This window comes from Urocampus carinirostris, chromosome 2 (assembly GCF_059441175.1).
Source record: "Urocampus carinirostris isolate Australia breed hairy pipefish chromosome 2, RoL_Ucar_1.0, whole genome shotgun sequence".
NCBI classification, from domain to species: domain Eukaryota; kingdom Metazoa; phylum Chordata; class Actinopteri; order Syngnathiformes; family Syngnathidae; genus Urocampus; species Urocampus carinirostris.
Genome location: NC_142350.1, coordinates 35,994,301 through 36,019,184, shown reverse-complemented (window position 1 = coordinate 36,019,184; position 24,884 = coordinate 35,994,301). Strand labels below are relative to the sequence as shown.

At 38.4% G+C, this 24,884-nt stretch overlaps 1 protein-coding gene across 6 annotated transcripts in view; it reads left to right on the top strand.

Annotated features, from left to right (window-relative positions):
- The window catches only part of vps13b (vacuolar protein sorting 13 homolog B), a 457,366-nt gene that overhangs the window by 181,769 nt on the left and 250,713 nt on the right, over positions 1–24,884 (top strand). For 5 of the 6 annotated variants that reach the window (XM_088326330.1, XM_088326329.1, XM_088326334.1 and 2 more), the window contains 2 exons: positions 12,610–12,781; positions 15,499–15,613. In XM_088326330.1, coding sequence (XP_088182456.1) covers positions 12,610–12,781; positions 15,499–15,613 — 287 coding nt within the window. Of the gene's footprint in view, positions 1–12,609; positions 12,782–15,498; positions 15,614–24,303; positions 24,371–24,884 lie in introns of all 6 variants that reach the window. The other variant, XM_088326331.1, reaches the window with a different exon arrangement.

Here is a 24,884-nt window from a genome sequence, read left to right as displayed (position 1 = left end):
TTTGTGTGAAAGGGTTTATTTTAAGCCGAACTTTCACATTTCTTGCTTTTTTTTTCCTGCACTTGCGATACCTCCAATATCTTAATGTTTTCCATAAATACAGGGGCACTTTGCCTGCAAAATAACATTTTAGCGCAAGAACAAGAAACTAATGCATGCAATGCATTAACTTTGCAAGAACTTTCACACGAAATCAGTCAACATGACGACCACGTTCTCTCGGGTGACCGTGTGCCTGAGGACGTGCTGAGGACGTTTATGTAACGTCATCCCTCCCTGACCAGTTCATGACGATGTGAATCTTTTCTTAAAGGAACAAGCTCTGTTTAAGAGTTCACTGCCTATTACTACTTGTCCATATTTCGCGACTCTCACCACACTGCTTGATTATGTCTACTTGCCATAAGTGTCCACCTACACAGAGTCATTCGCCGCATACCGGAAGCAACACTAGGAAGTTGGGCTTCTTAAATGTCAGGACAAAGATCTGATCAGAGCCACTCTAGCCATCTAATGGGGATTTATCATTCTGGAATCATTCCCAGCGGCTTGATTCTTACCGATGCGGCACCAAACCTTTTGCAATAGTGTTTTTAAAATAAAACCGGAAAAACATATTATGTATGGAGCTCAAAGACGATGCCTCCGAAAATATATTTATACATTATGGCATTGAATGAGTTAATAGCCGCACTGTTTTTTTTTTAAGATTTGAACCACTGAACTCTTCAGCCACCCCCACTCACAATAGGTGAGCTCCTCCTCTCGGTCTATTTTTAATCCCATCGGCAATATATTTTGTAAACTCACATCCTCTTCCTTTGCTGTGCAATTGGCCACCAGCTGTACCTCCCCTGCAAACATTCTTATCTTGTGATTTAGTGCTTTTCTTTCAAACTCATTCACCCAAATCCCCCGCTTGTCCAGAATGAAGAGCCTGGGTGTCTTTCTCCACAGCACCGTATCTGATTTTAAGTTGCAAATAGAATACAGCACAGATTTCATACCAGCAGTAAAAATATTCCTTGTCATGTATACGATTATGAGGTTTGGATCACTTTGGTCTCACTTACAAATCCCTCAATAAACTCCATCTGGTTCAGAAATCAACTGAGGCATAACAACACCACTACACCCTCCGCAACTGACAATGACTAGCTGCAATCAGCAACAACTTGGTTTTTATTCCCAAAAATCATTCAAACAAACAGACCGTCTTATATTTTTTTTCTCAAATGAAGCCCTCTCAATTACAAAGGTGTACAAGCCCCAGTTTAGTTCACAGTATATGCAAAAAGGGAACACAAATATTTTAAAGTACCATAAACACACAATACAAAAATGCAACATGACTGATCCTGCTAAATGGGGGCAAAATATATATTAAAAAAAAAAACAAAGAAAAGTACCTTATTTGTGTACAGTATGCACATTTTTTATCTAAAAAAACCTCAAAGTTTTGGTGTACCTTAAAAACAGGGTTTTGCAATGATTGATCAGTTGAAATTATCGCTTATCACAATTGCAAAACATTGGATGCTAAGGGAATCATACCCAGGTCGCGACAGTGAGAGCAACCCATCCAAACCATTAGACAACCAGTGATGAAGAAGACATATTAAAAGCCCTCTGATGTTATCTCATACCATTTTATTCTCTGTACCAAAGACAAATGTCAGAGAATGGAGAAAACGGAAAGTCGATGCTTAATTTGAGCTTAGAAAACATGAAATACAATTTTGTATTAATTTTCAATAACTGATTTAGAGTGCGCGCTTAATCAAGTTTGCATCATACACACATGAATACGACTAGTTACATAAAATTAAAAAACACTACTGTAGACTGCTGTTGATTTTAAGTGGGATTTCATTATTGATCAAAATTAACTTCTGTTTTTTATTTTCTAGATATCTGCACTTTCCAACAGTCAGTCCTCCCTTCTTTCGTTATTTAAAATTTCACAGCCTGCTGTCGTCTTCCAGTGTTTGGGCTTTTCTGATGAGCAAAGACAAACTCTGCAGAAAAAATAAACTTGGATCCGCTGTTCGTGTATAGCGCGGAGGGCCCCCAAAGTCAAATTGTATACTACTTTTGAAGGTGTGGGAAAAAGGGGATATGCGTATGTTTTTGGGGGCCCACTTGGCAGCTCAGGAATGTCGAGGTACTCGCCTCATGTGTTCTTAAAGTTTATCACCTTGATGAGTGAATAAATGGCCCGAAAACGTCTTAGATTATGTTTCTTTATTATTGCAAATATTTCATTTTTTGTTTCACAGTTTATGCAATACTGTGAAACTAGTAAAGAAAAAACAAGCCATAATTTCAAGGTTGTTATACACGACTGTGTGGCATTAGCAAAAATTTGACTCGAAATTTAATTTTACAAAGGAAAATTGGGAAGGGAAGTCAAGGTAACCAAGTCACTGCTGGATTAGAGAAATGATCTTGGCAGTGTTTGGTAGAAGTAAGAACTTAAGTGTGAGCCCGGTAGAGTCTGATTTGTTGACTTTTTTTTTTTATTCACTCGTCTTTGTTCTTATTTTTTCTTTCTGCTTCGGCTCTCTTAAAGTGCAGCGCTAGATTCTTAAGGACATACTGCTGCTGTTGGTTATAGCCCAATTTTCATCTCGGTAAAATTACGGACAGCGATGAAATGTTTCTATCAACTCTTGAAAAAAATCCGTCAATGATGGAAAATTGTCGGTTAATTTAACTTAAGGAGACACAGAAATGTAAAAAATGTCAATGTTTATCCAGTATTTTTTTACTTGGATTTGGTTCCAAAAGACAGGCTTTACTGTTGTGTTTATTATAATTGACATCTGCTCCTGCAGAGTCCACACAATTAGAATATGAAGTTTTGCGTTTACTCTGGGCTCGGTCTGCAACTCAAGTTAATTGTTCAAGCTCGGGATTAGGTGGGTTTTAATACCTGCAGGCCTGGGTCAAGTCGGGCTGGATTTGTTTTTGCCCCAATCTGACCCCTAGTCTATAGCTGTGAATGTTGAGCACAATATGCAGGGATCAGAATGGAGATTTTCATTTTCAGCTGAAATAGCCAGGGTCCAGGAATAAAGCAGGGCGGAGCGCCACCAATTTTTCTAACGGCCGCCAGGGTGCGCCAGAGCAATAAAGGAAAGAGTGAGACAGTCGGATTTTGAATTTGTTTGCTACGCAAGAGAAAAAGTGAAAAAGTCGGAATGCCTTTGGGGTTCAAAAACAGCGGAAATCCGCGGATCCGCGGAAAATTCTGATCCCTGAATATGTGATTTTATGGCAAATTTTCCATTTAGTACATATTCAACTATTCTCACATTTTTTAAAATGTTTGGGCTGTATGGCAAATCAAACACAAGTATTAGTTTACTATAGAAAACATAAATAATCAAATCTAAATAGTATGTGGGGAAACAGTGATACAGTAATTACATTAAAACAAAATACGATTTTGACCATCACTCAAAATGTATTATGAGCCAAAAACAAAAACTTCTCATCAACAAAATAACATACCTTCAGTGAGGCATAATGGTGATAGCATAATGCTGTGGATCTGGGTTTCTTCATCTGGTTTCATCTGAAACTTGGAGGTTAGTCAAGGTGAAGGGAATTATCAAATGTTCCAAAAAGATAGTTAGTCTTTCACACAGAGGTTCCAGACTTCGGTGTAAAACAAACAAAAATTTCATAAGAAGCTTCACAATCACACATCTGGTATATCTCACGCGGTTCACGGGTCCCTCAACCTGAAGTGTCGTCTTGGCTCAACTTCCTGTGGTGTGAATTGGGCAAGAACAACCTGGCGTCCATCCCACTCCAGGCCATTTTTTGAGTAGATGTTAGCTCCCCAACATAAAACAGTACTGGTTTCCACAGCTACAAGTTGCAGGAGAAGCATACTGATCTCACTCAGATACAGCACCTCCAACCTCCATCGTATGGTTGCCGTTGTTTTTAGTGTTAAAGCTGCTAATACTGCTCTTCAGAGATGAGGCGAACCCCTGCATTGACAGTCAGCTGCATGTGACAATACTGATACTGAGGGAAAAGTATTCTGAAATTTTGAGTATCACATCATACAATTTATATCGTGTCACTTATGGCGTTCATATTTTTGTTTACAAACGGTCATTGTAGCGATGACGTTACGTCCTTTGCCCAAAAAAGGACATTGTGTTTCGTACCATATTTAATTAAAAGTGAATGCATTTCAATGTATAAATAACTAGATGGATAAAAATTTAAATTGTACCTGACGCCGCTATTGGTGTGAGAGAGAGAGAGAGAGTGTGTGTGTGTGTGTGTGTGTGTGTGTGTGTGTGTAAATATGTTAGTGTGAAGCACATTGTGAAGCGCTTTGTGAGGTCTTCAGTGACTGGAAATGCGCTATATCAATGCAGACCATTTACAATACTTTGAAGAAAGCGTAGTCTCCTTAAAGCATTGCACTGGGCCCTTACCAACTATTTTTTTTTTTTACCAGTAAATTCAATTCCAGCTACCTGGATCCCAGTGTGCAGATATGTATTATTTAGTTCTTTGAAATGATCTTTTTCATGGGAGAGTTTCACCTAAGCACTAGTAATTGTGATATTGGTAACCTGTACCAGTCTTTAAAAAAACACGTTTTTAAGTCTGCATATTGACGGCTCAGTTTTTACTTTGTTATCTTTCTTTATTTCGTTCCAGGTAGAAGTGGGTTAAAAAGAATGTGAGTGTATCAAATACTCAGGCTTGGGGAGTCATGGTATACATGTAACGGTGTTACACATTTAGAATCCCAAACATGTAATTGTATTCCGTTACAGTAAAAAAGACTTAACCAAATTAAAAATATATTTTGTTGAAGTATGGATTTCTTTGCTGGATTACACATTTTATTTTAAAGTATATTTACAGATTCATTATGCCTTGAGAGAGGAATCGGGTCTATCATAAATTCAATCATTGAGACAGAGAGAGAGGAAGCTTAAACACGACATCCTTGCGGATGATAGTAATGTCTGTATATGTTGTTCGGATTTTACAGTCTGCATGTTTGTCACACAGTTTTGCAGGTAAAAATACTGTTCATTTTGTTGAATCAGCGCAGGCCTGTCGTTTTTCTGAGGTTGCTTACGTGTGTGCATATTCGTGCATTAGGTATGTGTTCATGAACATTTAGTAAATTTGATCGACTAACTTCATTTTAAATTATGCAGTTAATTATTGTTCAAAATCATCTATACGATAATTGTATTAATGTGATATTAATGTGAACTAAAACAGAGCGTATCTTGTCTGCCATGGGAAATAGAAAGTTTTATTTTTGCTCATAATTAATACTCCATTGTTAAAATTTGAGCTCCTTTTTGTAGGACTAATAGCAAGTACCTGATTGATTCTTCCAATTCTTTTTCGAGGTTACATTGGTTATTTATCTTAAACCCTTACCGTTCCTGTAAAATTTGTCTAAAATCCCAGTCAAAAATGTACCCAAAGTCAATTGTATGCTGTCCTTGAACCGTTCAGAGAATATGGTTGGTTTTGATCTCTTTTAAAAAGTAACTCTGAAAACTGAAATTATCAGTCCAAGTGCTACTAACATTGAGTAATCTGAGTTGCAACACATACAAATAGAAGGTATTCATTCTTGCCTTTTCTTTTTTGCATTCAAATACCTGCAGATGAGTGTAGCATGGGCGTCTTAGCTAGAAAATACTGTGGGTGAGCAAAAGAGCTTTAAGTCTTATACCTGGTACCTTGTCAAATTTGATCTGGAAAACTATCCATCCATCTATTATCTGCTCCGCTTATCCTCAGTAGGGTCACGTGGTTGAGGGAGCCTATCCCAGCTATATTCGGGCAGTGGGCAGGGGACACCCTGAACTGGTTGCTAGCCAGTGCACACAGAGACAGACAACCCACTCGCTCATTCGCACCTAGGGACAATTTAGATTGGCCAATTAACCTGACATGCATGTTTTTGGAATGTGGGTGGAAACCGGGGTGCCCGGAGGAAACCCACGCAAGCACGGGAAGAACATGCAAAATCCACACAGGAAGGTTTAGATTGATAGATAGATTGATACTTTATTCATCCCCGAAGGGAAATTCACATTTCCAGCAGCATCCCTGAGCTGAGAACAATACAATAATAAAGCAAAAAGAATACAATATACATATACCCAGTGTGACGTGCAAATGCCCACTGTAGCGTGTTCTGACCTCAGAACTGTGCCGCACATGCGCAAACCACTGCGCTGCTGTGCTGCACTCTGAAAAACACGTTTTTCTGTGTAGGCAATTCCAAAAGTGGCCATTTGCAGCAGCCTGTTCACATCCTTAAAAACCTTACAGTTGGGTATTTTACTTTAAACAAGTTTCAGAAATTGTGAAAGAGCGGTAAATGTTTGACTTCCCCTTCCAGAAGTCAATCAGTGATTGTTCACACTTGTGCGTAATGATGGTGCGTAAACATTCATCCTGGGTGTCATTTGCGCATGTTTTTTTGTGGCTCTGATTTGTGTCAATCTTCATTTGAATCAGTCACTAATGGCTACAGATTTAAAACCCAAACTGGTCATGACGGGTTTGTTTTTCTTCAACACAGGCCTTCATAGTTTGTGAGTGGTGTAAATCAAAAAGTCTGAGGCAAACGGCCATATTGAAAATTTCTGACGAGCAAAACAGACGGATTACAACAAAGATCATCAAACGATGCAGGAATACTTTTAGGCGGTTTTATTTTATATGTCAGCATTATCGTGTGTTTTGGGGTAAATATTTCACACAGCTGAATTCCCTGTACTCTTGTAAATGTAACCAGACCTCATTTGTGGGGAATAGTTATCATGCGTAGAATTTCCTGGCACTTTTGGGTTAGAGTTTTCGGGTATCTTGTTACAGACTGATCGTGATGTTTTAGTCATGGTATCTTGAATCCAGAGAGTTTAAGCTTCCCTATTTCAGTGACTGGTGACATAGTGAAGACACAACTTTTTTTATCAAAGTTCCGACGGTGTTCCAAAGTTAAGGGGTTAAAGTATAGTATTGTTTTTTATTTTTTATTTTTTATTTCATTAGCATACTTGGTTCTAGAGTAATGAAAAGTAACTAAAAGTAATCAAGTTACACTACCGCAATAAGCAGATATTTGGATTTTGTTCCTGATTCCATTGTTCAACAGGTAACTTGTACCTGTATCAGATTACATTTTTAAAGTAACTCTCCCGACCCTGCACATTTTAATGACATTAAGGCAAAGCTATTGGTAGCTGAACCATTGCTTTGTTGGCGCCTGAGGTATGGGTTTAGATGTTTGTCTGACTTCTGAGGTAATGGCTGTGGGTCTCAAGTTCTTTGTGTGTCTCTCGTTCTGACTCTTGGGGACTAGGATGAGATGTGCTTTTGGAAGTTTCCCCAGATTCAGGATCATCTTAAAAACATGCTGGATGGGCTCCCCCGACTCGGCAGCGCACGCCTTCAGCATTCTTGGACAAACTCTATGAGCTTGCTGTCTTGCCAGGGTGGAGACAACTCGCTCATTGCTGACTTGATGTCTGGTTGATGATCAGGAGTGGGAGGGCCTCACACTGTCAATGTACACCCCCACTCCCCCTGATTTATGTTGCTGGTGTGTTGAGGAAGTAGAGCAGCATGTCAAGGATATGGCCCACGGGCCGGTTCCGGCCCACTGTATGATTCAATCCGGCCCACCATATATTTTTAAGAAGTGATTCCCGATGTCCTATTTATTAAAATGTTTTATTTTTTGATTGTAGTTTTTGTAATGAATTCAAACAAAATACTCCCTAGGGCCGCTAAAGGGGGAAAAGATATACTTTCAGATTTAGTAGTCCCAACCTAGTAGTATGATCTGATGTTGTTGAATCTTTTTGCCCGGGTACTGCTAGAAATTTTACCTTGTAATAATTGTGTATTCATTTTAAACTTGTGCGACAATTAAGGCAAACATTCCATTTTTTCATTGCTCCCTCTTGAGTTTGTATAGCGTGCTTAAGTTGCTTAAGTGGTAAAACTGCATTCACTCAACTGTTTAAAATAAACCAGGTAACACATTCAGTGTTAAACATGAAAATTAGGTTTTTTTTGCTCATTGTGTGTGTTATGCCTTGAAAATATCCTTTTGTCATCCATTATTATAGTATGTAGGGTAGGCTACTAAAGTAGCCTTAACAATAAAGACTAATACTGAAAAACAAAGCTTTACATTTTGAGTTGAAATTATTTCACTGATCCAGCCAGAGAACAGAAAATATGGATCCAACCCCAGAGCCAAACTGAGTTTTACATACCTGAGGTAGAAGTTGATGATGTGTCACAGCAAATATTGTGTTCCACTGCTGTCTGCCTAAATTCCTTGAACTCAGGGGGCAAATTTTTATAATCACAGATAAAGCTATATTTTCTTATGGCTCTGTCAGAAATCTTTAATTTTCTACAGGCACAGAGGACATACTTTCTTGATTTGAAAATCCCCTTTACATGAGCATTATATAAAATAAGCCGGTATAATTCATAACCATCAGTAGCCTCCAATTTGTATTTTTAGCAAGTGTGCTACAATCATAAAATATAATAACAGATTTTAATAATTAAAAATTACTAACTAAACTGCAATAAATGCAAGGACAAGTTACATACAGTGAAAAAAAATACACAACGAACCCTGGTGTATGATACAAAACTGAATAAAACCTTTTTGGGGGCTGGATGTGGCCCATGGGCCTTGACTTTGATATGTGTGTGCTGAAGCAATGCAGAAGCAGTTAAGTAAAATTTTAATATCTAATTAAACTGTTTAGTGGCCCTAATTTCAAAACAAATGTATCAGTTTGTTGAGTAGATATAGTATACCCACTTGTTTATAATATTATTTGATATGTTTTTTGGTTTAACGAGAATGTTTTCATTTTGGGTAATTTCACCCCAAGTATTTTTTCTCTTGTCGACACAAAATCTACGTACTAACATAGCTTTATATACTCATTGTAATCTTTTTTCCTGCGTCAAATGTGAAACAACCACAAGCTTGGGAAACAAAAACAAGAAACATGTCGCTAAACCCATAATTTTAAGACATTTGAAACATCTCAAAGGTTTGTAAAAACAATGGGATCCCTTTTTTTGGGGGGAGCAGTCGAATCTTACTGCATAACTGCTTTTCAATACACTGTGGTCAGCTCCATCGTGCCAGCGGCCAGCTCCTACTTGGACTCTTCACATTGCAGTGTAATACTACAGACTGGCTAGAACTGTAAACAGTCGTAACCGCACACACACTCATAAGGGACATGTTTTGACTCCAGCTCAGCAATAATTGGTCCCTAAATGGCACTTAACATTATATCTTATGAGACGGACTGAGCACAATTACTGCTGGGCTCACGTTACTCGCTGCCAGTCTTTGTTATTACATACAGTAGGCACACTGACACACAACTATGTTCTTTCTCTTCATGGGAACATAAAAACAATGCTGTGGTAGTCTTTTTTGTTTTTGTTTTAGTTTGTTTTGCTCAGAAGATAATGAATTGATGAAAGGAATAGATATGTATTAATTATATGTACAAATTGTAGAATATATCATCAAACTGTCTTTAAAGATATTCTCAGATTTTTTTTTTTCAATAAGTCAGGACATGTAGTGTTCCTCCCCATAAATATGCAAATATTTTGCAAAATATTCCATGCACATGGGGACTCGAGAAATGTAGTCTCAAAATTGACCCATCTGTGGAGCTGTGACATTGAAAGAACACAACACTTTCAAAATTGGTGACTCCCCTTTATGCAACATGTGGGGCAACTTCGAAACAGACAGTGATTGTTGTGAACAGTGATTGCATACCTCTCATATCTGCTTGGAGAAATTTGAACTTTGCTTACCTTGTCACTTGGGACCTTAGACTTTTTTTTCGTACTTGCGTTCTTCGACCCCCAAAAGCTGTGTGGGGTAAGTTTACCTGCTGCCATTACAGCGTGCGTTCCTTGTCTGCCTTCACCTACTTTGAGGTATGTGATTGTGGATTTTTCTGTGTGTTTTTTGCCGTGTGTTTCGCAGTTGTTTGGAGTCAGGCTTTGCCTAAGCACTGGTTTTGTCATGCCCTTTGGTTTTCATTGTGGGTTCCCGTTTTACCTGGCTTCTCACTGCGGTTCTTTGGTCGTTCAGCTTTGCGTTTTTTTTCACCGAGGCTGGGGCTGTCTTTCGATGATTGGTCACTGTTTGCCCACGTTAGCTCTCTGTGTGTTATTTTTGTTAGTTTGCCCCTTTTTGGTTGCTTAACCTATCCTTACTGCATCTACTAGTGACACAACCCCTAGGTATTCTCCCATTACCAAAACTTTGCTTGAAACCTTCAACTAAACCAATATAGTGACTGAGTTGCATGCTAGTGTTCCTCACATGACGTCACAGCTCAGAGATGAAACCAGTTGTTTTCGAAATGCATCTCCAGACATAATTAGAATATATATATATATATATATATGTATATATATATATAAAATGCAAAAAAGCATGTACTATTTCCTCACATTTGGCCTGCCTAAGAATTTGGGGATACTTTTCAAATTATCCAAGAATTTTAAAAATGCAATAGTTTGAGCGTGCTTGAACCTTATTCTATTCTCCCACTTATATAGAAAAATACATTTAACGGAGCACATGTTTCACATCAGACTGTTGCGGTCCCCGTTCGATACATGTTGAATACGTTTTAAAATCACCACAATCCAAAGATATTTTTAATACGCTTGTCACCGAGCACCCTTGTTGTCAGCCACTCCAAAGTGCACAATTAAATTCAATTTGCAAATTAGTGTTCTGCTCTTATCCTTCCCAAACTTTGGAATGGGGACATAGTTTCCTCATCTGGAGCCTCTTAAAAACGCTGTAATCATCCAAGCAGCTGTGGTGTTTCTAATTGAGATGGTTGATAACCTCCCCCAACAGCCACAGCCAGGGTCAATAACCATGACATAATCTGTCATTATAAAGCAGCAATGGAAGAAACCGTGGAAAAAAAAAAGAGAGAAGAAAATCCCACATATTTAGGGCTTCAAATTAACACGTTATTTATTTGCAAGTCTCTCACTCTCCAGTCATGCAAATATGTTTTGGGAGAACCGATTTTCTTGCTACAACGGCATAAGCACACAACCAACTTATGCCGCCTTCATTCAACCAATCGTCAGTGACATCTGTGCAGTGATAGGAGATGACATAAAAACGTAGTCTTAGCGCAGGTGTTATCCACTTAAGGCTATGTAAACCTTTCAACATTCATAGGAGCTTTGAGAAACAACCGAACGACACAGTTGGAAAAAGGAACTTAAATAATCACAATGAACATTTACAATACAATACAAAGACACACAAGATATTTTCCCAAAATGAGGAAAAATTAAATGATCCTTTTGTTTGAATTTGCTTCAACAAATAGTCCAGTTGGTGGTTTAGAGTTTAAAGTCAAATCAGTCACGGGATGCAGAAAGAAAAAAATAATACCACCATAAGATTGCTGGTGGTAAAGGGTGGTAGAGTTTGATCCTCAAAATGGGTGAATCCCCATCAATCTTTTGTCAAGTCCAAGGATCCATCAAAGTTGACTGGAGCTCCCAAATCTATCTTGTAGGCAACGGGGGCTGTTCAGTTTTTGCAGTTTGCAGTGTTTTTAAAAACCTGACTGGTAAAAAAAAAAAACAGCTTTTTAATGTAATAATAACACAATACGATTTAAAGTTCAAATTGCACCCGAATACAATGTTCTACAACATAAGTACCTTTCTCACTATAGAAAGTAAAAACTTAATTACGGAATTGGAACTCGTTGTCATTCTCATTTACAAAAGTCAAAATATAACAATTGGCATTTTTACAAAATCACACTACATTTAAGAGGTACATGGAAATAATACGAGTTTGTTGTTTATCGTTAAATAGAAAAAAAAACCTTTAGAAACTAATGTAAATGTAGAAAATACTTTTAAAAGCCCACAAGCTTAGCTTTACATCAGTTTGGGTGGTTTTCACTCTTAATTGTGAAAAGAACTTTGTTGAATTAGCTTTCCAAACTAGGGAGGTCTTTGCTACTTGGACAACCCAACTTCGACATTATTTGATGGATTTCTAAAAGGCCTTTTTAAAAAAAATCTTAAACAAATAAAAACAACCTGCCGATAAAAATGAAGAGGTTTTTTATAATGTTTTATGGATATCGGAGTATTGCGCTCAAGTGAGTATCACAAGCACAATTTCCTAAAAAAAAAACTGTATAAAATGAAATATTATTACCTATCACTTAAAAGCAAAATGTCAATAGATAATAATATATAACAAGATAAATAGTTGTTACTAACCACCCTTTTCCAGGCAGGTTACACAGGTGATTAAATATGAATTAAGCATATGTTGTTGTTGTTGTCGTTGTTGTCATTTATTTATAGCATATAAAAGAAGTATCCAGGGAACGAATACTGTTGTATTTCCTAAATGTTTTTGAACTCGTCATTCGGGTCTTGTTAGTTATTTATTTACCATATTTGCACCATTTCACATCAACAATGGGGGACCCATTTTACTCAACATTTTATTCCTCACAGGGTGATTCTATACCAGGCGGTGATGACGGCCCTTTTGCTGACCCGGTGACCCTTGAGCAGAAAACGAGCAGCATTGGTGGGACTAGTGGGAAAGTCAGCCTTTGGATGCAATGGATGTTGCCCAAGGTTATCGTGAAGTTGTTTGCTCCTGACCCAACCGTTGGAAAGACAGGTATGTGCTGCTCTGTTACAGACACAAGACAATGTGTTTTTGAACTTGCCCCTCTCCTAGAATTATAAAAGCAAAATTTCAAAACATACTAAACAAAATTTCAAAACATATTTTCCATAATTTCAACTTATTTATGAATAAGAGAATTTGTGTCTATAGGGATCAATAAACAGTGTTAACAAGTTCCATTCAACATAAATGGGTTACATTTCCAAGTAGGTTGTGTCATGGCCTTTCAAACTTTGTATTGGTAATCTGTCCACTTTGCCACATTATTTCCGTTTACAAATAGAGACTCATAAATTTATTCCCAATATAGTAGCGCCCTCCTGTTGGTTAGAGTGATACATGTGAAATGATAAACCGGTAATAAAAATGCGAAACTCGATTATGAAATAATGTTTTAATGATTTCCCTTTTAATCCCCACCCCTTTCCTGCTTCCAAAAGCGTTGTACAACCCAAACACTTCTGATAAAAATTAGATAAAACCATATTGGTGCAGTAGAAACAAATTATAAAGGCTCTTTGAACTAATTTGGGCATTGTTAACACACACTTAGAAAGAGAAAATACTGTACTTTCAATATTTTGAGCCCACCTCAAATGACACACCTCAGCTTTAAATGTGTATTGCGATATGTATCATTCAGCCACTCCATGGCTTTAACCACGTCAATGATACTTGTATAAGTATTATTTTTGTTTTTTGACACTATCATTAGTAACAGCAGAATGTAGAAAATGCGGTGTCGGAAGTATTTTGCCATTAAAGGATACTTTGTTTTGAGTGAGCTATGACCGAAAATGTCAAATAAGCGAGATTGTGGGTATTGGAGGTCTAAGTTTCTGAACCAATCCGATTTTCACTTAAAACCCAAATTCCCCTTTTCAGCGTGGGTCGAGCAAAGTAGTTCATCAATATCAAACTGTGTCTGAACACTTTCAGCCACTAATTAACTCTTCAACAACGTGGGCACGTTGTTTCCACGCAATACAAAAAATACGCCTCAGTGTTTTTCAATGTTAGAACCCACTCGTCTGTTCCTCCAAATCCCCACATTACTACGTCCATTTTCCCAAGCCACTCATTTTGACTGCGGGAATTTTTTCAGTGGAAACAATGATGACGATGTACTCGGCTCCGCAGCCTTGCGTCACTTGAGCCTCAATCAGTTTTGTTACACTTGAACTTAATTTTGCCTGTTGTAGGTCGTGTAATTTTCACACAAGGTGCAGTGAAAAACACGCGAATACAGCATGCCTGCTCACATGAGATCTTTACAAGAATCAGTGTTGGGTGACATGAGCATTCCTCATTTTGGCAAGCTAGGCGCCGCTGTATTTTAAATATATTTAGTCTCACTCCGTTTTCCAACTTGGGTCTTAATGCCAGCGTCCAAGTATGACCATTGAAACAAAAACTAGTAGAGCTGAGACCCTCCCATCATTAGCACTCACAAATGTGGGAGTCATGTGCGGTCAAGCGTGTGTAATGCACGGATGTCAGCACTCACAAATGTCATGAAAATATGTATCGCAGTTTACTTTTTGCTGTTTCGATACTTTTTATCGTGCATTGTGTTCTGCAGCAGACAACACGCAGCATATGCTACCACAGGGGCAGTTGGCAGAGGGCTTTGTGTGTGTGTGCATATAGGTGTGTGTTTGTGTTTGTCTTGGGTGGTGGGCATGACTGTGTGTGCGACTGTGATAGGCTGGTGTATGCTGTCAGGGAGCACAAGTCAATTGGTTCACCAAAAACAAACTGCAAAGCACGGCAACAGCTAGTATTTTAGCGACTCCTTACATTTATAATTAATCATTTAAAAAAAAAAAATTCATTTAAACCATTCTCTAAGGAACGTCAGAAGAGAGCAAATAAATGCGTATTGTGCATTGTTTTCTGGAGCATACATCAAACAGCAAGTGCCATCACAAGGGCAGGTCACCGAGAACTCTATGGGTGTGACTGTAATAGGCTGGGATATGCTGTCAGTCAAAGAGCAGGGCGGGCGCACAAGTCAATGTGTTCACCCAAAACAGAATGTGAAGCACGGTGTAATCTGGTATTTTAGCATCTTGTTCCATTAAAAAGGAACTAATCAGTTATATCGGACTCTGAGGAAAGTCAGAATAGCGCAAAGAAAGGCCAATCATCACAGAGTGCTACATGAATGTTATCGGGTCCGACAAGAGACTGAGGTGGCGTCGTGAGAGAAAGCATAAGTGTTACCGCAGGTTTGGCTTATTTCTACGATACGCAACAACTCTCACGAGCCACTCCTGACAAGCCTGTATCTTACCAGCACTAGATCCATTACCCATTAAACAAATGACCTAGAGCTACAACATTTGTGACGGCTGTATTTTTATCATCACTTAGACCTGGCTCAACCAGAGTAACCCCGATGCTAGCATACAGCTAGCCGGCAGCTCTCTATACGCTTTCTTACAGTGAAAAGAGAAGCCTTCCAATTTCATTGTACTATTGTAAAAGGAAAACAAAGCCATTTATGGATGCATTCATTAATTCAACTGCAATTCTGTTTTTCTCTGTAGATCTATAGTTATTTTGTTACAGTTGAATATATTATCTGTCTAATCTTTAAAAAAATATTTCTATTTCTGGGTTTTGACTATCGTGGGACTTTTTTGGAACGCAATCCCTGCAAAAACCTTAGGGATTACTGTACCTTTTGCTGTTTTCCCCAACAGATGTCTGCGTGTTCAGTGAACTGGAAGACTTAAGCGCCTCCGTGGACATTCAGGATGTGTACACCAAGATCAAATGTAAAGTTGGCAGCTTCAACATTGACCACTACAGATGCAGGTGGGGCATTTAAAACACATCTTTATCGAGGCATGTATATTCATGGAGGTTCTAAGTACCACTTTAAAGAAAAAAAAACTCCCCTTTGCAAAGCACACGCACTATGCACAACGATAATAACACTTTTCTGTTCCTGTTCAATCTTTGCATGAGGGGTTTTTGGGATTCATAATCTTTCCAGACACCTCGAGCCCAAGAAATTGGATGGACGATTTGACTATGCATTGGGCTGGCCCAAAAGTCTGACTCACAAAGCAGATGAGTTCAGTAGGGCCATCCGTCATTTTATTTGCGCCTGCGGTGTCTGAATTGATTAATCGAAACATTAGCACTCTGGAGGAAAACCGCTCGGCCTTGTTCCACGACATCCCAATATATAGTTGTCTTTCTTCCCAAGTAAAGTCACATTTGGAATTCTGTGATTTACCTTTTCCGCGGAAATGATCAAAGAGAGCAGGGCCAAATAGATACAAAAATACAGTGTACAGTGGTACCTCTACATACAAGCTAATTTGTTCTAGGATCCTGCTTAGAGTTGCAATTGTAACAAGCGAATTTTCCCATAATTAAATAATTAAAAACAACCCAACCTCTGGTTCTCAAGTTCCTTTTGCCGTTTTTTTTTTTTGTTTGTTTTTTGTTTTTTTTAACAGGAATATAACGTCCATCGGAAATTATTTCATTAAGGCGCTGGGTAATTCAGTGGATTTGTGATCGCTCTTGCTGCTTCCCGAGCTTACCCTTTTGATTGGTCACTCACACAAACACCGCACTCGTGTTTTTGTAATATTTGTTTTTGCTTCTTTTCCATTGTCATCATTCTCTTATTTTTCCTCAGACATTTAACCGTTTCCCCTTCCGGAACTCAGGGCTAAGGTCCCAAAAAGTCCCAAAAAGGAGATGCTATAAAATGTGATTAAAGAATCACTATCAAGCTAAACTTGCTGCAAAATACAGGTAGCCAAGAACATAGAATCAGGCACCTGGTGGCTGGAGGTGCATGCCCAAACTGGACCAAGCTTATAGAAGTGAGCAATCATGAGTGGGGAGCGGTTGTTAGTGGTAGCCTCTGGGACTGCATGAAATGAAATGAAATGATCTGCATTTATATAGCGCTTTTCAAGTCAATGACTTCCCAAAGCGCTTTACAATGTGCTCTACATTTCCTAATAGCGGCCTTGCAGCCATGTAAGGCGCTAACCTGCTTATTGGGGGTTCGGTGTCTTACCCAAGGACACTTCGACATGTAACACGGACGAGCCGGGATTCGAACTGGGATCCCTTGATCCCAAGACGAGCGCTCTACCTCCTGAGCTACTACTGCCCCCTCTGGGACTGCACGTGAATCATATTTTGTTTTATAAAGCCAGCAAGAGTTTTGGTAAAAAAAACTAGTGTAGAGGTCCTCTTTATTTTTCCACATTTGCATGTTTTCAGTCCCTTTCTCCTGAATTGTTTCCCTGCTCGTTGTCATCTCGCACACTTTGTGGTAACAATCTGTAATCTAAGGGTGCCTGTTTTGTACAATACGTGCCTGAGGTCCACGTAGCGGGAGGCAATTGGATCCTTTAGACTCTAAAGTTTAGAGTGTAATGTGTTTGTGTGTGCATGTTCAATTCAGTGTGCTTACATGCTTACATAAACATGCTTTTGGCTTTAAACGCCTTTGCCTCGAGCCAGACAGCAAAGTGGGGATGAAACGTCTCGCCTTGCATCCAACCACCAAAACGATAACAGAAAAGGATGATGACGTGCCAGATTTTTAAACCTCCTTAGCTGCTTTCAATCCAGTTAGTAATAGTCAGACACTTAACGTAAACTATGAGAGGCTGGTTGAGATGTAAATAATACCTACTCTCACATATAACATACTCTCACACATGCACAACTATACTCTCATACATATAGTCATACACCATGCACAGACACTACAATAGCCTCATACACACACTACTATGCCGTCACACATGCCACTATACTTTAAATTTGAGTTTGACTTTGAACTGTACAACATGTACACACAAATCAGTGTGCATCGCCACAGTTACCAAAATTACCCAAGCTACAACAACCCTAAGAGGTAATAGTAATTTTAATCGTGCGTTTGTCAGAAAGAATAGTTGTGTATGTGTGTGTGAAAATCTACAGTAGTGTGTCTGTGGGGGTAGAGTTGTGTGATGGAGAGAGTATAATAGTGTGTGAGAGACTATATTGTTGTGTGTGGTTGGGTGTGGGAGTATAGTAGTGTGTAATTGAGATTGTAGTAGTGCGTGTGTGAATGCATAGTAGTATGTGTATTTGAGTATAGTAGTATGTATGTGAGCGTATAGGAGTGTGGGTATGAGAGTATAGTAGTGTGAGTACGAGAGTACAGTCGTGCATGGTTATGACTGTGTCTGTATGAGAGTGTAGTTGTCCATGTGTGAGAGTGAAAATAATGATATATTTGAGAACATGTATGATTTAACTCTCAAACAACCTCTCACAGTAAAATAATGCTTCTTTAGACATCCCTATTCATTTTTTTCTTACTGTGGTCATTTGTTATTGATTACATCGGGCAAAATGTGTTCCATTATGTTAACTCCACCGCATTGAGCCAGGACAATGTCAATGGTGAAAAGTAGTTTTCCAGTGTTAAGGTGTCCTGGCTGATTATGTAATCTTACCTCTCTCTACAGGTGTTTGCCCAATTGCTACAAGGACTTGGCCCAGGTTTCTTAAATTCATTTTAATAGACATCCGTGCTTTCCCAATAAGATAATGGCTCAATTTTCTCATTTCCCAGCTTTTCTGTCTTATACACATTAATAAACACTAGCTAGAGTTTTGGCAGTGAAGCGGCAGTCCTCAACGTAAGCCAGGTAACATGTCTGTTCAGGATATAACAAAGGCTTCCACGGGCTTCTTGCCCGCAGTAATCTCGATTATCCACATAAGCAAGGGAGCCCACTGGGATTGAAGTCCATATGCCTCATTCGGGAAAATTGTTTGGTATTCCTGCACCCTGCCCAGTTTATTTGTGTGCAGCAATGGAGTGAGTCGTTGCTATCGCGAAGGGCTCTGTGTCACAAAGCCTGTGTTTTAACGAAAACCGAGTTAAACAAGACTGTAAAAACAGAGACAGTGAACAATAACGGGTGGACATTTTTAAAAAGTCAGCTCGAAAGTGATTTATATACAAGCTGCAAATGTGCTGTGCTTTACTGTTCTATTACATCTACCAACAAAGTTAGATACAAAGTTCTCATGGTATTTGCACCCCTATTTAACTGGCAATCTAACTGCCAGTCTTACGGACTTTGTAAGATGGTGGGCTGTTCTAAAGTCACTGAAGGCCTTCGGCAGCAGGTTGTCCAGATGACAATGAAAAAGGGGACCCTATCAGCCATACCAAGACAAGATGATCGTTCCAAATTTGTGATTTCAAGAATATTGAATCTTAACAAAACTACAAACTCACCCAACATGGCTGGTCATCCACTGAAGACAGATGAAAGAGAGCACAAGTCTCTGCAGTGGATAATCAATGGGTAATCGTTTCCACACTGCAGCTGGAATTGCTCGCCAGTTCATTGCTGACCTTGGTAAGGTACTGTCTTGCCATACAGTGTCTCGCTGTTTTAGAGCATTCGGACAGAAGGCCCACACTGCAGTGACCAAACCTCGCGTAAGCAACAAGAAAAAAAAATGAAAAAGTTAGATCAGTATAACTTAGCTTTGCTCAGGAGAATGTTGTGTGGAAATCGGAAAACTTGTCCAGAGTTCCCGTCAGTGATGAAAACACATTGAACCTTTTTGGGACTAATGGAAGTATTATGTTCGGCGACACATTAGAGAAAGACCGAACTTAATGTGTGAAAAAGTCAATGAAAGGTGGAGGAAAAAACGTCATGGTTTGGGCGTCTTGTACAGCTACTTGGACGAGTGAACGCAAATACTTATCAGAACCTTTTATAACAGCACATGGTTCCTGACTTGCGTTCATTGCCTAATCACCGTGCAGTCGTTATAAAGGACAATGCTCTATGTCACACAGCAAAACGGGTAAAGAATTTCGTTTAAGGTGAAAACTTTGAGTTAATGGCATGGCCTGCCCAGAGTCCTGATCTCAACCTATTAGAGAACTGTTGATGTCAAATGTATGGTCAAGAAACTTACTACAATCATCTGTGGATGATAGAAAGAAGAATGGACACAAATCCAACCAGAGCAGTGTGAGGTACTAGTGCTATCTTCTTGCCGCAGGTGTGCTGAAGTCATTCACAGCAGAGGCCTGTACACTTCGAAGCAATTGCTGACTGTTGAGCATTTGTTCCCATGCCTAAGTCATTGTTTTTCTCTTATTTGGATCAGTGTGTCGACTTATTTTGTTCAATGCCTTTTCTGAAAAATATTTTTTAAGTGAAATGCATTTTCTAAACAATGTCTTTTAGTACCATGATATGGACACAGAAAAATGTAATTTAACCGTGGAACAGTGTAGAGGGTATTCATTCAAATTAATTCATTTTTTAAAGTTCTCTTTTGATCTCCAGTTTAAGTCTCACCAGAGTATTTGTTGCACCCCCGGCAAAACAATGAAAAAAAAGAACAATGATTTATAACCCCCCAAAATATTATTATGCAGAAACAAGAAACACCTCTACAAATGCAAAATCAATGATAGATTTCAAATCCTTTTTTCAAACAATATCTTTGTGTTTTTTCGTGGCAACATTTTTTGCATGCTCCCCAAAAAAATAACCATTCAGGTTCTTAAGATGATTTAATAATATATAGTTCCCTAAATATTCTTAAGTAGAATGGATAGAAAGATAATGAGTAAGCTTTGGTGTATTTTTACGATTTCCTGTGAACTTGAAAGGTGTCTTCATTTATCTTTTATTTGTACCAAAAACAACAAACTGCAAAAACGCCAATTACAAAGTGATGGAAAATGTAGTCTAGTAAGCAAAAATATGATATTTCCAAGTGAAATATTTCTGTTTAACAGGCAGATTATTACGTTGATTTTAAATGTTTTCATATTCTACGACTTTTTTTCAGAAATACTTTTCAGCTAAATGTAGTTCAAATAAAATTATTTTATCACACTATCAGAATTTTGTAATTTCTTACAAAAAATAAATTTTAACATTTACCAAAATACAATTAAATTGAGCAGCATACCTTCTAAGATGTATGTATTTATCTAAATATGAAATAAAATGATCTGCATTTATATAGCGCTTTTCCAGTCAATGAAGACTTCCCAAAGCGCTTTACAATGTGCTTCACATTTACCCATTCACACACACTCGCACACCAATAGCGGCCAACTTGCTTATTTGGGGCATTTGGGATTCAGTGTCTTGCCCAAGGACACTTCGACATATAACACGGAGGAGCCGAGATTCGAACCTGCAATCTCTTGATCCCAAGACGAACGCTCTACCTCCTGAGCTAATGCTGCCCCAAATATGTTTTTTAACCTTTGAGAAAAAATAACCTAGCAGTTAAGTTATGATTTATTTAAAAGGGATTTTGCATGCTGAAAATAAACATATAAATGCGTCTTTTATTTACTTTGTACATCTTAATTTGCATATTAATGTATCATTATTGTTGCTTTTTTCTTAAAAAGGCAAGTTACTTATACCGTAATAATACTTGTGATTTTTATTTTTTATTTTTTTGGTTTACATTTTATATTTCTTTTTTTTTTTGTAAATTAAGAAAAATACAACTTACAATTAGCAAAATGATCTCCCAGTGGAACAAATGTTTTTTTGTTTTGTTTGTTTTGTTTTTTTTTTTTTTTCAGTGTACTTTTCAATATTTTTATGCAATCGTTTAGTTATTGAGTTAACTAGAATATATATATGCCCTCTCGGAAAAAAAAATCAAAGCTGTTTTTTTAGTAAGCCAAACAGATGTCGGGAAGAGTCATAAAACAAAGTCTTGGACGCAAGCCCATCATCTTCGCCACCACTTCAAATATGTAAAATCAAAATGGGGCCACCTAGCTTGAAAGGAGTAATCCTGATGGCTCTAACAAATGGAAACAAATGAGAAGAACTTTGTTTATCTTAATGCTAATTGCTTCATTGTGCATTTCTTTCCCCCTTTACAGGTGCTCTCTGTTTTTGTGTGCCACGAGAATAATTGGATGTCAGAAAGAATATCATTTATTTTTCTTTTTTAATGCCTTTGAAGATCCTCGCTGTTAAAATTATATCCCAGTTGCAATTATATATCCACACATGCACACCTCACCCGATGATTTGTTTATCCCTTAAAGACAGTGCCCTGCAAAAGTAGTGGCCCCTCATAGAACTTTTTGTCATATTGCCACATTTGAGGCTTCAAACCTAAAGGTGAATAACTGAACATGTTTTCAAAGAATCAACAACAGGTGAGACACAAATGTGAAGTGGAACCCAAATATTTTGACTAAAAACAAAAAAGAAAGAAAAAAAGTTGTGCACAAATATTAGCCCCCGTTCTCTCAGCGTAGCCAAATGACTCAGGATGTTCCATAATGACATCTGAATTGTTCAATGTCGGCCTAAATGACTTAAAATGACAGTGCACCTGTCTGTCATTAAGTGTCAGTTAAAATTTGAGGTAAGATCTTGGGCCAAATGTCAATCATTCAGAAGGGGCGGGTAGGGTTTCTCGCTCGCTGAATTTTCTATTGTTTAAGTTATCCACTCGTCATGTGTTCTATGTTTCATTTTCTTCGTGTAAGATACTGGCTGCACACACGCTGATTGGCGCGTGGTCAATAGGTGGACAAAATCACACTTCACCTCCCAAATACAATTTGGCATGTTTGCCGCATACGATGCCCGGCACATATGCTGTTCAGACACAGAAGGTAGGCGTGCGGCGGGGTAGGAGGTTTTGGGTGGTTCTGAGATGCAGCCAAAATCACTCTTCCTCCTCACAAATAAAACGTGAATTGTATTTTGCATAAATCTGTACTTTATGGAAAAGTGGCAGGAATAAAACCTTTTCTGAAATATAACCATAAAAAGACCCATTTGACATTTGCAAAAAAAACCTGTGGAGGAAACAAATAACAGGTGGAACAAGGTGCTCTGGTCAGATGACACCAAAATTGAACTTTTTGGGCTGATGGGTGATGGTAAATTTGGCATAAGAGTAATACTGCATATCCCTCTGAACACAAAATTCCAATGTCAAACAAAGTGTGGTGGCAGCATCATGTTTTGAGGTTTTCTTCATCTGGGACTGGTAAAGCTGTCAGAAAACGGATGAAGCCTAATGATGGGCAATTCTGATAATCTGTTGTAATAGATCTGAGAATGGGGCACAGGTTCCCCTTCCAACAGGACAATGACCCTTACAAAGGTTTCAGATTATCAATTAGAATATTACACAAATACAACCCATGGAAATATAAAAGGCTGTTTAGAAATGTTGATTCTTTTTATCAATGCAGAAAAGAAATGTAGGCCTATCTGACCTTATGTGACAAAGTTTTCACTTCATCCTTTGTTAAATCACAAAATTAAAGATTAACCACCGTTTGCGGAAAGCTCATTTCAATTCCACAGGCCACACCTTAAATTGACAATGGGAGAGCACCCATAAGAAAATTATTGCTGTCACATAAAAACACAAAGAGTCATCTCACAATTGCCAAAAAGCATCTTGATTACAATTAAAACTTTAGATAAGCATTCTGTGGGACTGATGGGTGAAAAATTAAACTTTTTGGAAGTTCTGTGGCTTGTTATCACATGTACAAAAGAGTTGTTTCACTTGTCGGCCTGTTTTTGCTTTGATTTCTATTTTTCAGGACTTTGTTTTCTCCATCCCCTGACATGCATCTCTGGACTAAGTGTGAAGCACATTGTAAAGCGCTTTGGGAGGTCTTCATTGACTTGAAAAGTGCTATATAAATGCAGACCATTTACCATTTGTTACATCTGACATAAAAATGAGAGAGCAGAGCATTTGACAACAAGAACATGATACCAACAATAAGGGGTTTTTGGTAGAGCTGGATAGATAGAGATAGATAGATACTTTATTCATCCCCGTAGGGAAATTCACACTTCTAGCAGTGTCCCTTGTTGTTTATTAACAAATCTCTTCTGTAGTATCATGCAGCAGGACTACGATCCGAAACACACCAGCAAATACACCTCTGAATGGCTCAAAACTGAATGAGGGTTCTGAAGTGGCCAGATCAAAGTCCAGACATAAATCCAATTGAGATGCTGTGTTGTTACCTTAGTCTGGTAGTTTATAGTAGGAAACCCTCCAATATGGCAGATTTGGAACACTTTTGCTAAAAAGAGTGCGCCAAAATTCCACCAGAGCGTTGTAAAAGACTCATTACCAAATAACGTTTGATTTCAAAGGTAGACCAACTCGCTATTAGGTTCAGGGGGCAATTACTTTTTCACATCGGGCCAGATAGGCTTAGATTTTTCTGTGCCTTAATAAATGTAATCTACATCAAAACTAGATATTGCATTTCTTTGGGTTGTCTCTATGTGATATTAAGATTGGTTTGATGATCTAAAATCTCTGAGTGATAAATATGAAAAAAAGGACACAAATCAGGATTGGGTAAAAACTTTTTCACGGTACTGACTATCATCAAAGAATGTCACAGAAGTGTAATTAACTCTAGAATCCCCATTAAAAGTTGTCTACGTGTTTGTCTCCAGGCCAGGTCAAGGCTGGCACTCAGGGCTCAATGAAGGACTCCTGCTACAGTGCAAGGATACAGCTGTGGTGAGGCTGCTGCCCATATTAGAGCAGCTAGCTTTAGGCCTCCTCGTAATGTGTCGCTGCCTTTCCGCTGTTCTTAATCAATGTAACCATTATATATTCTCGCTGGACAGAAAGGAAACGACATCACGATTCTGGTTGTGACTCAGAGTGCCCAGACATGTCGTACAGAGATCCACCCTAAAATTAAAAAACAAGAATTTGAGTATTGTGAACTGTGGCATTCCCTGTCTCTCCAGTACTTGTGATTGTCTTCATAATCAAGCGGATGGAATCTGGTGACATGGGCCCCCATTCTCTTGTTGATTCAAGCTAACCTCTGTGGATGGTCTTATACTGAAATTAACTGCGGAAGCATTCATACGTTGTTTACGTATTTGATCATTGCACAGTACAGTGGTACCTTTTCGTATGGGCTTATTCGCTCCAGGATTATGCTCAAATTGCTCCAATTTTTCTTGATATGCAATAATAAAACTGCTTGCAAAACGGGGATGAGCTGACGCTGGCGGTGAGT